Below are 15,054 nucleotides of genomic sequence, written 5' to 3' on the forward strand. Positions count from 1 at the left end.
GCTGTGGGCCAGAGTGGCCCAGAAAGAATTGATAGACCTTATCAGGCAGACAGAGTAGCGGCTCCTGACAGGTCTAGAAAGCCGATGAGGTTTTTAGAGACTGTCTCCAAGTATAGTATTTAACCCTCTCTCTCCCCTCTAGGATTATGTTGTAGTGATGTGTCAGTCGCAAACGAACCGAGGCGAAGAGCCGGCTCCCTGCTGTGAACGATGGGAGCCGGCACCACAGTGAGAGCCACTAAATTCTTTGAATGGTTCTCACTGGGTGTAAAATCGCGGTGTTCCGCGGTTGTAACTCCGCCCATTGATCAATTTAATTGGCTAATTGCAAGTGGGCGGAAGTTTCGGCCATGGGTGAGCGGAGTTTCGTCAGCATCGTCATCTAGGGATCCATTTAAGAGCCGGCTCTTTTTAGTGAGCTGAGCCCTATCACCAAAAAAAGCTGGACTGTCCATCACTATTAGGTTGGACTGTAGGCCCCCGAGTTCATCCTATATCCCACATTGCATACTAATCAATAGCTCTCTATTTATATTGTTATAGTTTTTGTCATCTGATTCTGTAAATATTGGTCCTGCATAATCTGCCCCCAATAATAATTTTTTGTCCATAGTAATCTGTTAAATAAAAGTAGATTGTTGTTTTGCCTGGTTGTATATAAGTTACCTGATTACAGCACCACTCCTGCACACGCAGGAGTGGTGCTGTAATACAGTATCAGCTAAGTAAATGGGATTCAACAAATCCTGTCCACACGCTGCTGACAATGTGTGCAGCTCAGGGCAGGTTTCAGCCTCTGCAGTAAAATACTTTTTAGTCTTCATATGGGGCTAAAATCTGCAGAAAGGTCCTCGAAATTTCCACCTATTTAATGCAAAGAGAACAATCTGGGGTTATTCGGCATAAACTGATATCTTAATAATTTTCATGTTGGATTTTCTCCGCCACAAGTTTAGGCCACGTGCACATGTCCAGTATCTGCAGCAGAAGGATCTGCATACATGAGTTTTTGATGCTTTTTCCCCATTCATTAGTATGGGAGAAATCTGCAGCAAAAAATAATGAAAGAATGAACATGATGCAGCTATAAATCTGCAAGGAAAAAAAGCATGGTGTGCATGTGACGACAGGATTGTCGCTCACTTTGCTGCCACTAGGAAATATTTTTGGTTTTGTGCCAGAACTGCACAGATAAAAAGGTGACAAAAATGCAACGTGTGCACAGACCCTAAGACGCAGCGGTTTTGATGCAGTGTCAAAAGCCGCACCAAAAGTGTGAATGTACACTCTGATACAGTGAGATCTCATCCTCAGCACTTCTATTAGAATACACTTCAGATTTTCTGCAGGCAAATCCTGAGAGGAAGATAGGTTGCTTAGTTACACATAGACAGTGTTTTTTTCCCAACAAATCTCCCTCATTGAATCCAGGTTTTTGCATATGGAAGGATGAGGTGAAATTAGCAAGAGCGTCCAGGAACATGCGCAGTGCGTGCGGATGACTGAGATTGCCAGCTCTATGTGGCAACTTGCCCTCATCCAAGATGGCGCTCAGAATCCTCCTGACGTGGTGACGTAATGATGTGGTGACGTAATGACGCATCCTGTGTTGCTGCCGTTCGCTAGTGGTGGCGGGAGATTCCAGCATGGCCGTGCAGCCGAAGGAGAAGCTGAGTATGGACAGCGGGGCGGAGAGCGGCTTCCTCAGCTTCTATCACAACATGCCGGATAAGCCGGACACCACAGTGCGGGTGTTTGACAGGAACGACTACTACACGGTGCACGGCGGAGACGCGCTGTTTGCCGCCAAGGAAGTGTTCAAGACCAGTGGGGTCATCAAGTGCCTAGGATCAGGTGGGGTCTCTGTGGTGTTACTGGGGGGCCCGCAGACCACTATAACATGTAATAGCCATTAACCCTTTGTTCTCCCCATGTTCCATATTTGACCCTGATTGGCTTTCTCTGTGCCATACAAAGGGTTACACAGTTGTGGTCTGCAATAAACCCCATTATACCCCCCTGTCCCCGGCCTTCATCTGACTCTGCCACCGCGGCTCCGGCATCCGTCCACCATGTAACCGCGAGACCTCAGCATGGGAAGAACCAAAGGTGGAGGAGAATGGAGGCTGCGATCTAAGGAGGGGGTCGAGGACAGGGCACTATAGTGTTAAACCTGTGCCCCCCTCTGTTCATTCTGCTTTAGTGCCTGCAGGAAGCTCAGAGCACAATAAGCAGCAATGGGGGCACTAACGATTCCAGCAAATCTTCTTGTAAAGGATTCCCAGTGATTTGCTCAATGCTAAGATGCTTTTCATTCTGCTGTAAGCAGTGGGGTAAGACACTCGCCTGTCTTTTAGGCGTTGTTCACACCATGTCTCTTTCTGGTGTATTTTCTACCCCAAATCCAACTACAAAAGCAATAACGCCCCCCCAAACAAATATATATACAGTGCACAGCATCATCACATTATGTTGTCAATTCTGGGCTGTGGAGTCGGTAAGACAAAGAAATCTGCAACTCCTCAATTTCCCTGACTCCCGACTCCACTGCCCCTACATAAAGTGCAGCACAGATTCATCTCAACTAAAAGCCAAGATCCTTAGATCAGGAATAGAACAGACATTTATAGGACATTTCGTAACTTTACCAAATTTTTATGAAAACATTTACAGAACATCCTGCATTGTACTAATGAACTAAATTTCTGAGATATTTTAGGAGTGAGAATCAGTCCATTTTATACCGACTCCAACTCCACAGCCCTGGTGCACATGTTCCATCTTATGTCACGTCTATTAAAGGGGTGGTCCAAAGGTAAAGTATTTTTTTCCTAACTTTCTATTTAGTTCTATAATTGAAACTATTTTCTAATAAACTTTCTTAAAAGTTCCCTAACTATACTATATAACTACTTCCACCCCCCCTCTACTTCCTGTCTGATAACAGTTCGTTGAGTATCCCCAGTGCATTCTGTGATACTCAAACAAATCGTCATAGGGCAGAGTCTTCTATCACTGTCACAGCCCCTGCCCCCTCCCTCAAAGAGCGCCATCAGTGACGCTTTTTTCAGTGGGGTGCTGTTCCAGAGAGTCTCCCCCAGTGCGATGAGCGCGGCATCCGGTCTGTAGATGAATATTAGTAAGCCGGCAGCAGAGCGGTGTCACTATATCTGGTGTGCAGGAGACCAGCATAGTCCCCGCATGTGGCGTCACTGGACTCTGCCAGAGGGAATCAGTCTGTGGCCACAGGATATAATCAGATAAATGGATTATTATTCATTATTATTATTCTCATTTTAGGCAGTAAGAAGTTGGAGAGTGTGGTGCTCAGTAAGATGAACTTTGAGTCCTTCGTGCGGGATCTTCTTCTCGTTCGTCAGTATCGTGTGGAAGTTTATAAAAACAAGTCGGGAGGCAAAGCCTCCAAAGACAACGAGTGGCACTTGGCTTTTAAGGTACTAACAGCAACTTGTCATTTTATATCGGGGTCTTTGTGCTTTACCTGGTGACATAATGAAGTTGTGAACCAAAAGTTTGTTCGTCTGACCGCTATCTCTTGGTTAAGCTTTCCTGCCTTTTTAATAGGGAAATGGGAGGAAACAGTTCTCAGATACTTTTGACAACAGATTAAAGGGTTGTAAACATGACTTCAGAAGCGCACCACTCCCCAGCCTCTTTCCTTCCTGTTTACCAGGGGGTGGAGTGATCATCAGTGATTGACAGATCGCACCAAGCTGCTGGCTGAACTCTGCACTTTCCAATACTTCAAACAGAGGCAGTTTTGCCTCTGCAGCATCGGCAGAGCACAAGTGCACTGAAGAAGGCCGGGCTAACCTCCAGTGCTGCGCTCCTTGTCTACGGTGGCCGGTAATCTAGGCAATGAGCTATACACTGCAAAAGTAAAAATCCCTTTCTTGAGAATGAAGAGAATTTTTTTAATAACAAGTAGATTGCAAAGTTGCTTGGTTTTATAAGAACTTTTTGATTTTACCCATTTTTGAAGATGATAAACCCATTTGTCTCCTGGAGAAGCACGTTATGACACCTGAGCCCAATCAGCGCTGGTGCCGCTGGCCCAGCGTTCGGACATATTGAACATTAGCAAGAAGCCTGGACTGCGGCTGCTCTCTGACTTCTTCTTGATGTTCGATTTGTCCAAAGGCGGCCGTGACGCCAATGCTGGTTGGACACTGGGCTCACGTGTCATAACCGCACGTGAACCCCCTGGAACGATGCTGGCATGGAAGGTGAGTATAAAATGTTTTTATGTTATTGGTGCCAAACATTCAGATCGAGAAGGGGTTATACTAGTAGTGGACAACCCCTTTAACATGTGTCTGTTGTGGTAGTAACAAATCGTTTCTGTTAGGGCTCCTTCAAACGTCCATCATTATCAGTCCAAGCTCGGATCACAATGCCTGGACTGACCGCGCGTCTCCTGGACAGAGCTTGGCAGCTGCATAGAAATATATAAAGCTGTCATGCTCGGGTCAGGAGACCCGCGGCCAGTCCGTGCATTTCTGTCCGAGATCCAACCGATTATCACGGACGTCTAAAAGAGCCCTTACTCCAATTGTAGTAAATGTAGAGCCCATGCACATGGATGGCAACCGGTTTATACAATGTTCATCTGGGGATGGTGCCTGTCACCGGGCAGGGTTGACCTCCGATCTACACTCATACTTATGCTGTGAATGTCTGTTGGTAAATCCCCTTTCTGCAGCCGGTTGAACTATTGCTTATTGGCCAGAGAATAAGATGTCCGCATCAATCAAATGGCTGCAAAAACATACGCCAAAAAAGCTTAGAAAACCATGTTGGAACTGAAAACAATGTTGAAAAATTGCATGGATTTCTGACTTTTATTTCTCTTAGAAACCACAGTGGAATTTTCCACCTCAGATATTTCCTTGTGAACCAGCCCCAAGATTTAGGCTCCAGCACCAGAATTGTAGGTTCATTGACTCCTGTAGTCTGTGTACCCTTTACTTTAGTCCCCTTCAGATACCAGCAGCCAAATGGTTTTCCAAGCTTCCCAATGTGTCTGATGCTACTTGCCAATGAGTTAAACACATGTTGTATTCATCATGTCTACAATGATCACATTCTTGAAGTTTTCTAATTGCACCTTCTGCTTTTGTTTCTCAGGCGTCCCCAGGAAACCTGACCCAGTTTGAGGAAATTCTGTTTGGGAACAATGATCTGTCCTCTGCCGTCGGTGTTGTTGGCGTACGGTTGGTCAGCTCCGAAGGACAGAGATTGGTTGGAGTTGGTTTTGTAGATTCCACTTTCAGGAGGCTTGGAGTGTGTGAATTTCCAGATAATGATCAGTTTTCTAATCTAGAAGCTTTACTGGTTCAGATCGGACCAAAGGAGTGTGTGATGCCTGGAGGAGATGCTGGCGGAGACATGGGGAAAGTAAGACAGGTTAGTCTGCGGTGATCTACGTGCTGCTGAGCTCTAGCCACACTCTGGCAGAGGCAAGTTTTGGGATTCACATGGTATTTCTCAGACCCTTGTGAATATTAGATGCAGTTTAACCCCATCACAAAATATGGAATTTTGGAGAAAAGACGCAAGGCAATAAAATTTGCGCACACCCAAGAGTATAGAAAAATATCAAAAACTTTATTGAAACAATAAATTCACAAAACCAAAGACAATATATGATGTACATTTACATCACATGTTGTGTCCCCTACTTTCCCTGCACATGACAACTGATTTAGTCAGCTGTCATGTGCCTTTAACAGCTGCCCATCCCCCCCCCCCATATCGCGTAATCCAGGGCACCAATGGGTTATTATGACAGCCGGGTTCTGCAGAAGATTCCCGGGTGTTTCATTACAATACTCCTATGAACGCTGGCTCATGGCCGACGTTCATAGCAGATTGTGATTTATGATATACAGTTGTGCTCAAAAGTTTACATACCCCAGCAGAATTTTTCCTTCTTTGGCCTTGTTTGAGAGAATATGAATGATAAAAAAAAAAACCCCCAAAAAACCCACTTTATTTCCACTCATGGTTATTGGTTGGTTATTGTTAAACTACTGTGTTTTCTCTCTTAAAATCTTAATGACAGCACAGGCGATCATACGATTGCAGCTTCAAGTCTCCTAAGGGGACTATTAAATAAAGTACAAAGTGAAGAAAAAAAAAATAAATGTTCAAATTACCCCCTTTTTGCCCCATCGAAAATAAAACAACAAAAAAAGTACACATATTTGGTATCGCTGTGTTCACAAATGTCCGATCTATCAAAATATAAATTAAATTAAACAGATCGGTAAACGGCGTAACGAGAAAAAAAATCGACATGCCCGAATTACGTTTTTTCATACAAATTTCGTAATCTTTTTTTTCACCAGTTAAATAAAAAATAAGCTATACGTGTTTGATATGTGTGTACTCGTACTGACCTGGAGAATCATATTGCCAGGTCACATTTACCATACAGTGAACATGTTATTTATTTTTTTTTATTTACCAATTGTGGAATTGCACTTTTTATTGTAATTTAACTGCACTTGGATTTTTTTCCCATTTTCCAGTACACTATGTGATGAAATCAATTGTGCCATTCAAAAGTACAACTCGCCCTGCAAAAAACAAACCGCGATATTGACAGGGAAAAAAAAAGTTATGGCTCTTGAAAGAAGGGTAGAAAAAACGAAAACGTTAATTGTCCATTGCGTGAAGTGGCTACCTCCCAACAATTAAGTCTGGTGGCGGCCAGGCATTTCCACTGCAGAGATGTCATGTTACATCGAGTCTTTTTAGATGAATTTCTCTTCTTGTACTTCAAAAGATGTCTTTAGTTCTCTAGAATGGAAGTTTCTTTCACAGAGCGGTGCTCGATTTTGGGTCACAGAAGAGGGGGGTCCCTGCAGGTTGTGGTGCGCGCTAGGTTACGTCTGCTTCTTTGTGATCTAAATGTTAGTTCTCATCTTTATGTTTGTATCATTTATTTTCACAGATCGTTCAGCGAGGTGGGATTCTCATCACTGATAGGAAAAAGGCCGAATTCACCACAAAGGATTGTGTGCAAGATCTTAACCGCCTTCTAAAAGCAAAAAAAGGAGAACAGATCACTAGCGCAGCATTACCAGAAATGGAGAAGCAGGTACTCTTATACTTCAGTGACTGAGGCTGGGGGGCTACACAGCAAAGTGACTCGCCACTGTTTTAGAGCTGAAGTAATGCTGTAAAAACTGTAGGCAAGTTGCAGTCACATATGATTTATGTTTGTCTATTATGGTGAGTCACATGCGACTTGCAACCAGTGACAAAATACAAAGACATTTGAAAACATTTTGTGATTCCGTCGCGATAGACTAGTGTGCCCCTAGTTCTAGGGACCTGGTTAGCACCCACAGTCCCAACACCGTCGTGACAATAATGCAACATATGATGGTGCTTTTTTGCCTTTTTTTTCCCCTCCATATGAAATTAAAAGCATATGGAGCTACAATGAGGCCTTTTACATCTATGTGGGTACTCTATAATGGTCTTGTATATGAGGTCTAAGACTTGTGGTGTTAAGTATCTGCATTGTAAGAGCTAGGAGATATTTGTTCATATATGTACTGATAGAGTAGTTTTCTTCTAATATGTGCTCTATTTGACAAAAAAAATGTGTAAAATGGTCTTCAAAAAACATGTACGAACCGCACTAATAGTATAATAGTATACGGTTTCAAAGGGATTGTGTCATCAGAAAATGACCTCTTTTATTTAAATCAAATTTTTTTTTTTTTTCTTTTAACCCCTTTCTGACATATGACTTAATAATATGTACCTGACCAGGTAAGTATTATTACGCCTTAGCGATCACGTCCGCACAGAGGCTCTGCGGGCGCGACCGCCGCCGGGTGTCAGCTGATTCTAACAGCTGACACCTGGTGCTAAGGGCCAGGGGCAGTCCCGCACCGCTCCCAGCACATTAACCCACGAAATGCTGCGATCGAAGTCGATCGCAGCATTTCCAAGGCAGGCAGAGATAAGAGCGCCCCTCTTACCTTGGATCGGAGACCCCGCGCTGTGTGCGCGGGGTGCCGATCGTTGCCATGGTGACCCGATGTCGTCATGTCAACATCCGGGTCACCAGGCATCAGGAAGTTGGATAGATCGTGTGCAGTACACGATCTATCTAATTTGTGCCAGTGCAGAGCTGACAGCCTTCAAAGCACAGGGGATGTTGCTGCATCCTTATGCTATACAAGCAACCAGCCTGCAAAAAAATGAAAGTCCCATAGTGGGGCAAAGTATAAAAGTGTCAGAAAGTGAAAAAAATGAATGAAAAAATAATCCATAAAAATATACTGTACCCATAAATATTAAGAAAAAAACAAACAAAAGTACACATATTTGGTATTGCCGCATCTGGATCGATCTGACCTATGAAACTATCCCACTAGTTAACCCCTTTAGTGAACAGTTAAAAAAAAAAAAAAAAAAAAAAAACGGAGCACAAAACGATGCTTTATCATCATACCGCCAAACAAAAAATAGAATGAAATGCGATCAAAAAGACAAATGTAAATAAAATTGGTACTGCTGAAAACGTCCTCTTGTCCCGCAAAAAAACAAGCCGCCATATAGCTCCATCAGCCGAAAAATAAAAAATATAAATAATATAAATCTGGTATCGCTGTAATTGCACCGACCCAAAGAATAAAGACATCTAATCACTTATACCGCAATAGGAATGGCGTAAAAAATAAATTCTGGGGTTAGGGTTGTGCTGGGGTTGGGATTTTTTTCAAAAGTAAAGAAAAAAAAAAAATAATCACGATATGGCGACTAGTTGAGCGCAAGTGCTCGCTACTTGAGTTTGCATCGGGTGCAAGTATCGCGGGTGCTCGAGTGACATGCTCGAGTCTCCGCACCATATGTTTTGCAGCGGTTATACAGCCAAAAAAACCTCGCGGGGATTGCCTGCCATGCACGGGTGATCCTGGCATGTGTTTTTTTTTTTTTTTGGGTGTCCCACAACCGTGAAACATGCGGGGCGGGGACTCGAGCATGTCGCTCGAGCACCCGCGATGCATGGTGCATACCAGAGTACCAAACTCAAGTAGCGAGCACTTGCACTCAAGACTAATGACAACTTATTCAATATGATGACCTAATGTTATCAAATTCTGTGTCGTACTTCTGAGTTCAAAATGTTCACTATACCCCTTGATAAAATCCTTGAGGGGTCTAGTTTCCAAAATGGGGTCACTTGTGGGGGGTTTCCACTGTTTGGGCACATCAGGGGCTCTCCAAACGCGACATGGCGTCCGCTCTCGATTCCAGCCGTCACACCGTGCTCCTTCCCTTCTGAACCCTGCCGTGCGCCCAAACAGTGTAATTTCCCCAGTTATGGGGTATCTGCTTACTCAGGAGAAATTGCACAACTATTTTTGGGGTCTATTTTCTCCTCTTACCCTTGTGAAAATAAAAAAAATTGGGGCTAAAAGATGATTTTTTTTTTGTGGAAAAAGTTTGATTTTTTTTTTTTTTTTTTTTTTTTTTTTTTCATGGCTCTATGTTATAAAGTTCTGTGAAGCACTTGGGGGTTCAGGGTGTTCACCACACATCTAGAGAAGTTCATTGAGGGGTCTAGTTTCCAAAATGGGGTCACGTGTGGGGGATTTCCACTGTTTAGGCACATCAGGGGCTCTCCAAACACGACATCGCGTCCGCTAATTATTCAAGCAAATTTTACATTCAAAAAGTCAAATGGCGCTCCTTCCCTTCCGAGCGCCCAGTGTTTTTTTTCCCACATATGGGTTATCGGCTTACTCATGAGAAATTGCACAACGAATTTTCGGGTCCATTTTTTCCTGTCAAAGTTAAAAATTTTGTGAAAAAAAAAGTTAAATGTTCATTGTTTTCTTCCACATTCCAAAAATTCCTCTGAAGCACCTGAAGGGTTAATAAACTTCTTGAATGCGGTTTTGAGCACCTTGATGGGTGAAGTTTTTAAAATGGTGTCACTTTTGGGTATTTTCTGTCATAAAGGCCCCTCAAAGTCACTTGAAATGTGATGTGGTCCCTAAAGAAAAAAAAAATGATTTTGTAAATTTTGTTGTAAAAATGAGAAATCGCTGGACAACTTTTAACCCATAACTGCCTAACAAAAAAAAATTGTGATGATGTAAAGTAGACATGTGGGAAATGTTATTTATTAACTATTGTGTGACATATCTCTCTGATTTAAGGGCATGAAAATTCAAAGCTTGAAAACTTTTTTTTAACAAAGTAACGCAAGTCATATCAAAGAAATTTTACCACGAAGTACAGTCTCAATCAGTGGGATCCGTTGAAGCGTTTTGAGTTATTACCTCATATAGTGACAGTGGGCAGAATTGTAAAAATTGACCTGGTCATTAACGTGCAAACCACCTTTGGGGGTAAAAGGGTTAAATGTTGACTTTTTTTAAAAAATATTTTAATATCCCGATCTGTGTTTAAAATTCATTAAAAATCTTGTCATTTTCACACTGGCCACTGGGGCTATTCTAGACTCGTTCTTCCACACGTACATTAGCAGCAGTGAACAGACTCTGTCCTGCCTTTTGTATTGAAGCCGCTAATGAGTGTGTGTAAAAGTGAATATGAAAGGAAGAGGAGCAGGGTCAGTCAGCATTGATATTATTCAAGCCTCACAGTTATCAGTGGGGCTTAATTTGTGACTATTCGGATAAAATACTTGTTTTGGTTAACAACCCCCTTTGTGTAATCTTAGGTTGCAATGTCGGCCCTGTCTGCAGTCATGAAGTATTTGGAGCTGTTATCGGATGAGTCTAACTTCGGACAGTTCCAGATGACCAGCTTTGACCTGAATCAGTACATGAGATTGGATAATGCAGCTGTTGGTGCATTGAACCTCTTCCCCGTAAGTTTACAATACTGGTATTTGAGTTAGAATTGGGCTCAGTTTACAAGTTGCTTTTTTATTTTTTAAGATCTAAACGTGCAGTGCCTATTGGCCATCAGTGTATTGCAGAAGCTTGTCTTTTTGGCATATACGGAGCCGGTATGGGCAAGCAAAGTCTACTACTGTTTCCTATGGTGAAGAGCTTAGTAAGAGATATACTTAGCTTCATATACTTATTTTTTTATTTCTAATGGTCATTGTAGGCTACACCTATGTGAAAGCGTTCCATTGGAGGTATACATCGGGCAATACTCCGAACATATACTTCTAATGTGGCAAAAACACGAAGTGAACGAAGTCATACATTGTTTGAAAGCCTGGCATGGTGCAATCACACTGCTTCCTTTCTTTTAGAGGACAGTCAGATGGCCGTATAAATCGGACCGCAATTGCTGGACTGGCCGGCATCTCTCCTGCTTCGATCATGACGGCTGCTTTGAAATATATGTAGTTGTTGCCACGCTTGGGTCAGCAGAGCTGCTGGCGAGTTTGTGCATTGTGGTCTGATCTCTGTCCGATTTACGTGGTCGCCTACCTGCACCCTTAGAGCACAGTAACTTCCTATGAAGTTCTTTCACCGGCTCTAGGAGCGGAGATGTTACTACTAATTGTGTTGTTGTTAACTTCTACCTAACAGATTAACCATTTATATGAAAGATAGGTGCTAACTTCTTGATTCCAACTCTACTTTCATTCTGACACTCGGTGGGAATCTTAGCGGTCAAACTTCCACCTAGCATCTTTCATGTGGAAGGATTCTGCCAACAGGTTTTTGCCACCTAGTCTAAGAGCAGCGTGATGTACAGACAAGAGAGCCTGATTCCAGTGATGTGTCACTTACGGGGCTGCTTGCTCTAGTTTTTGTAAATTCATTGTTTTATCAGCAAGAGATTATCACTGCAGGACTAGTAAACATGCCAGTTAGTCCAACCTTGCCTGCTTTCTGCCTATGCACAGTGTACACAGAAAGCTGCTAATCAGTGATGGGGGCGGGGTTATACACCGCACAGCATTGAGAACTGATAAATCTGCAGCAGACAAGTTTTTAATCAAAACTGTAGCGAGCACGCTGGTAAGTGACACATCGTTAGAATCGGGGTTTTTGTCCCTACATTATGCTGCTTTTAGATGGGGTAGTAAAAAAACCTTGTGACTGATTCCCTTTAAAGATTGTTTTTTATGAAAATGTTATTTAAGGAAAAATTTCTGACTTCTAGGACACCCACCGAGCGCCAGAAGAAGGCACTTTAATTTTGTTTAGAATGAACTGGCGGTGTCTACTCAACCTCTGCTTCATTTATTCCCTATGAGATTGCCGCAAAGAACAGCGCAACAATAATTTTTATTTCTGTAGCGACAACATATTCCGCAGCACTTTACATTTCAGAGGGGACTTGTATAGACAATAAAGACATAACAGAATAAACACATAATTCAACAGATACCAAGAGGAGTGAGGGCCCTGCTGCTCACAAGCTTACAGTCTGTGAGGAAATAGGGGAGACATGAAATGTAAATGGTAAAAAGTGCTTGTATTGTACAGTCTGGCGATCAATATAACAGAGTATTCACAATTCTGCATGAACCAGTCACCAGCCAGTATGTGTATAAGTACAGATGTATAGTGCTATTAAGTGCATGGAGGATGATTAAACAGATGGTACTAGGGTCCTGATTTCGAAAAAAAATTTGGCTGTGCAAAACTGGAATAGTTACCAAAGTGAAGTGAGGTGATAGGCCAGTCTAAAGAAATGTGTTTTTAGGGTACGATTAAAACTGTGGATATTGGGGATTAATCTAATTGCCCTGGGTAGTGCATTCCAGAGAAGTGGTGCAGCTCGCGAGACGTCTTGGATACTGGAATGGGAGATTTGGATTATTGAGAATGTTAGTTTTAGGTCATTAGCGGAACGGAGGGCACGGGAAGGGTGGAAGACTGAAACCAGGGAGGATATGTAGAGTGGTGCAGAACTGTGAAGAGCTTTGTGGGTGAGAGTGATAAGTTTATATTGAACTCTGTATCGGATGGGTAACCAGTGCAATGACTGGCACAGGGTGGAGGTATCGGTGTAGCGGTTGGATAGGAATGTGATCCTGGCTGCTGCATTCAGGACTGATTGGAGAGGAGAGCGTTTATAAAGAGGGAGACCGATTACTAGAGAGTTGCAGTAGTCCAGACGAGAATGAAGAAGAACGCCGGTAAGAGTTTTTGCAGAGTCAAAGGTAAGAAAAAGTCGAATTCTAGAGATGTTTTTGAGGAGGTGTAGGTGACAGCAGTCTCATAGGGAATGACTGCAGTGGAGCCGGCACACTGCCACTTCATTCTAACAGGGTTAAAAGTTCTGCCGATCTTTGGGGCTTCCAGCAGCCGGACCCTATAAATCTAGAAGTTATCATCTATTCTGTGGATAGGTAAGTACTGCTTCCTACCAGAATACTACCTTAAACGGTGTTTTTTTTTAATGAAAATGTTATGTAGGGGAGCAATGGGGGCTATTATTTAATATTGTTCTGTTTTGGATAATAATAAAGAAGTAAAAAAAAATATGGTGGACTCCTCTTATGCGCATTTGCCAAATGTACCCATGGGCCCACCGTCACCTAATGGAGACTGCAGAGCGTCCTTTTAGCTTTGGTCCGGCTGGTTTGCATTTGCATACACTCAACTGTCTAGGAAAACAGCAGATTGTGATTTTTCTATACTGGGGTCCGCCATTCTTTACACCAGTACCACATTTATTTTTATTAATTTTTTTTTCTTATTACGATGGCCAGCGTTGTACATCTCCAGGTGCATGCTAGAAGTATGAATCTGGGTTTTGGCCCTGTATATAGCAAAGTTTTGTAGTGGAGACTACAGATATTTGCAGGACCCTGATCCAGTGGCCACCGAACAAGAGCCATGAGATCTGCCTCCTACCTGCCTCAGCGCCTTTCCTAACTACTAGGCCCAGCACAATGTTATGGGTGTGTTTTTGCCACAGCAAAGACATTGACAGCCTACTCTTCGGGGTAGGAACTTGGGATATCGACAGGTAGGAGATTGTTCTCAGGGCTCTTGTTCGGTGGCCATTGACTACCAATGTGTCCGCTGGAACAGGATTTTATGAATCTTTTTTTTTTTCCCCACATCATTTTTATTTGATTTTTCAAGACACAAATACATAACATACATCTAATCTGGTACATAGAGAGGTAAGAGTGCCCGTACGCAGACTGGGTCTATAACAACTCTATTCACATATTTAATTTGTATAACAGATATAACAAACAACAAAATGAATTAGTTGACAGTATGTCTTATATCTCATTGAAGCCATCATGGATGATAATTAATGCACTTATATCTAGGTCAGAAGTCCTGGCCCATTGATTGTTCTCCTCACCATTCTCTTCTTCATTTTAAGTTTTTATGAATCCTTTTTATCATCTCTGTTGCAGTTATGGTCTAAGCAGAGCCTAAGCTGTACAGGAAACAATTATCTAGAACAGCTCGATCCTCTCTAAATATAAGCACCCGTTCTGCGCGTGCCTCAGTTTACTCCTTTTATGAGACTCTCTGTCCTGGTAGCAGTTTACTCCCGGGGAGTGGCGCTACGTCACACTAGGCTTTCTTGTAGACCTGTGTGAGCTTGTCATTTTCTCCTTGCTTACATGTACAGTCATTTTAGGTTTACGAGGCCAATAATTTTTGGGGTTTTTACAGGTTTCATATAAGTAAAGCATATACATTGTATCTTTAAAGTTCTGCAAATTTAGTATACATTTAGTGTTAATTCTTCACTAGCTTCGAAAGGAACCGGTCATGTTGTACCTGCAGTCTGATCTGTGGACAGCACTGTATAGAGAAGACAGCGCTGCAACGAGTAGAATAATATAAAGGATTGTTGGAAAAGATTCAGTATAACTTGTGTTTTATTATCAAGAAGAGTAAATCCAGCCTATGAACAGCAGCGCTTCCCAGGAATCACATCCAAAGATGATATTTTATATTTTTTTATTTGAGAAGTTAAAATAGAGGAGCTACAACGTGTTTCGGATACAGTATATATCCTTCTTCAGGTATCCTAAAAACACAGTACAAATCCTACTAGTATAAAATTCAATCACACTTCTATATAGTA

At 42.4% G+C, this 15,054-nt stretch overlaps 1 protein-coding gene across 1 annotated transcript in view; it reads left to right on the plus strand.

Annotated features, from left to right (window-relative positions):
* Positions 1-1,584: 1,584 nt before the first annotated feature.
* Positions 1,585-15,054, plus strand: part of MSH2 (mutS homolog 2) — a 150,289-nt gene continuing 136,819 nt past the window's right edge. The window contains 5 exon segments of the mRNA XM_073672082.1: positions 1,585-1,854; positions 3,301-3,455; positions 5,149-5,427; positions 6,980-7,126; positions 10,739-10,888. Coding sequence (XP_073528183.1) covers positions 1,647-1,854; positions 3,301-3,455; positions 5,149-5,427; positions 6,980-7,126; positions 10,739-10,888 — 939 coding nt within the window. The 5' untranslated portion in view covers positions 1,585-1,646.

Source organism: Phyllobates terribilis, unplaced genomic scaffold, assembly GCF_046119375.1.
Source record: "Phyllobates terribilis strain yellow unplaced genomic scaffold, ASM4611937v1 Scaffold_3__8_contigs__length_932513732, whole genome shotgun sequence".
In the NCBI taxonomy this organism is placed as follows: domain Eukaryota; kingdom Metazoa; phylum Chordata; class Amphibia; order Anura; family Dendrobatidae; genus Phyllobates; species Phyllobates terribilis.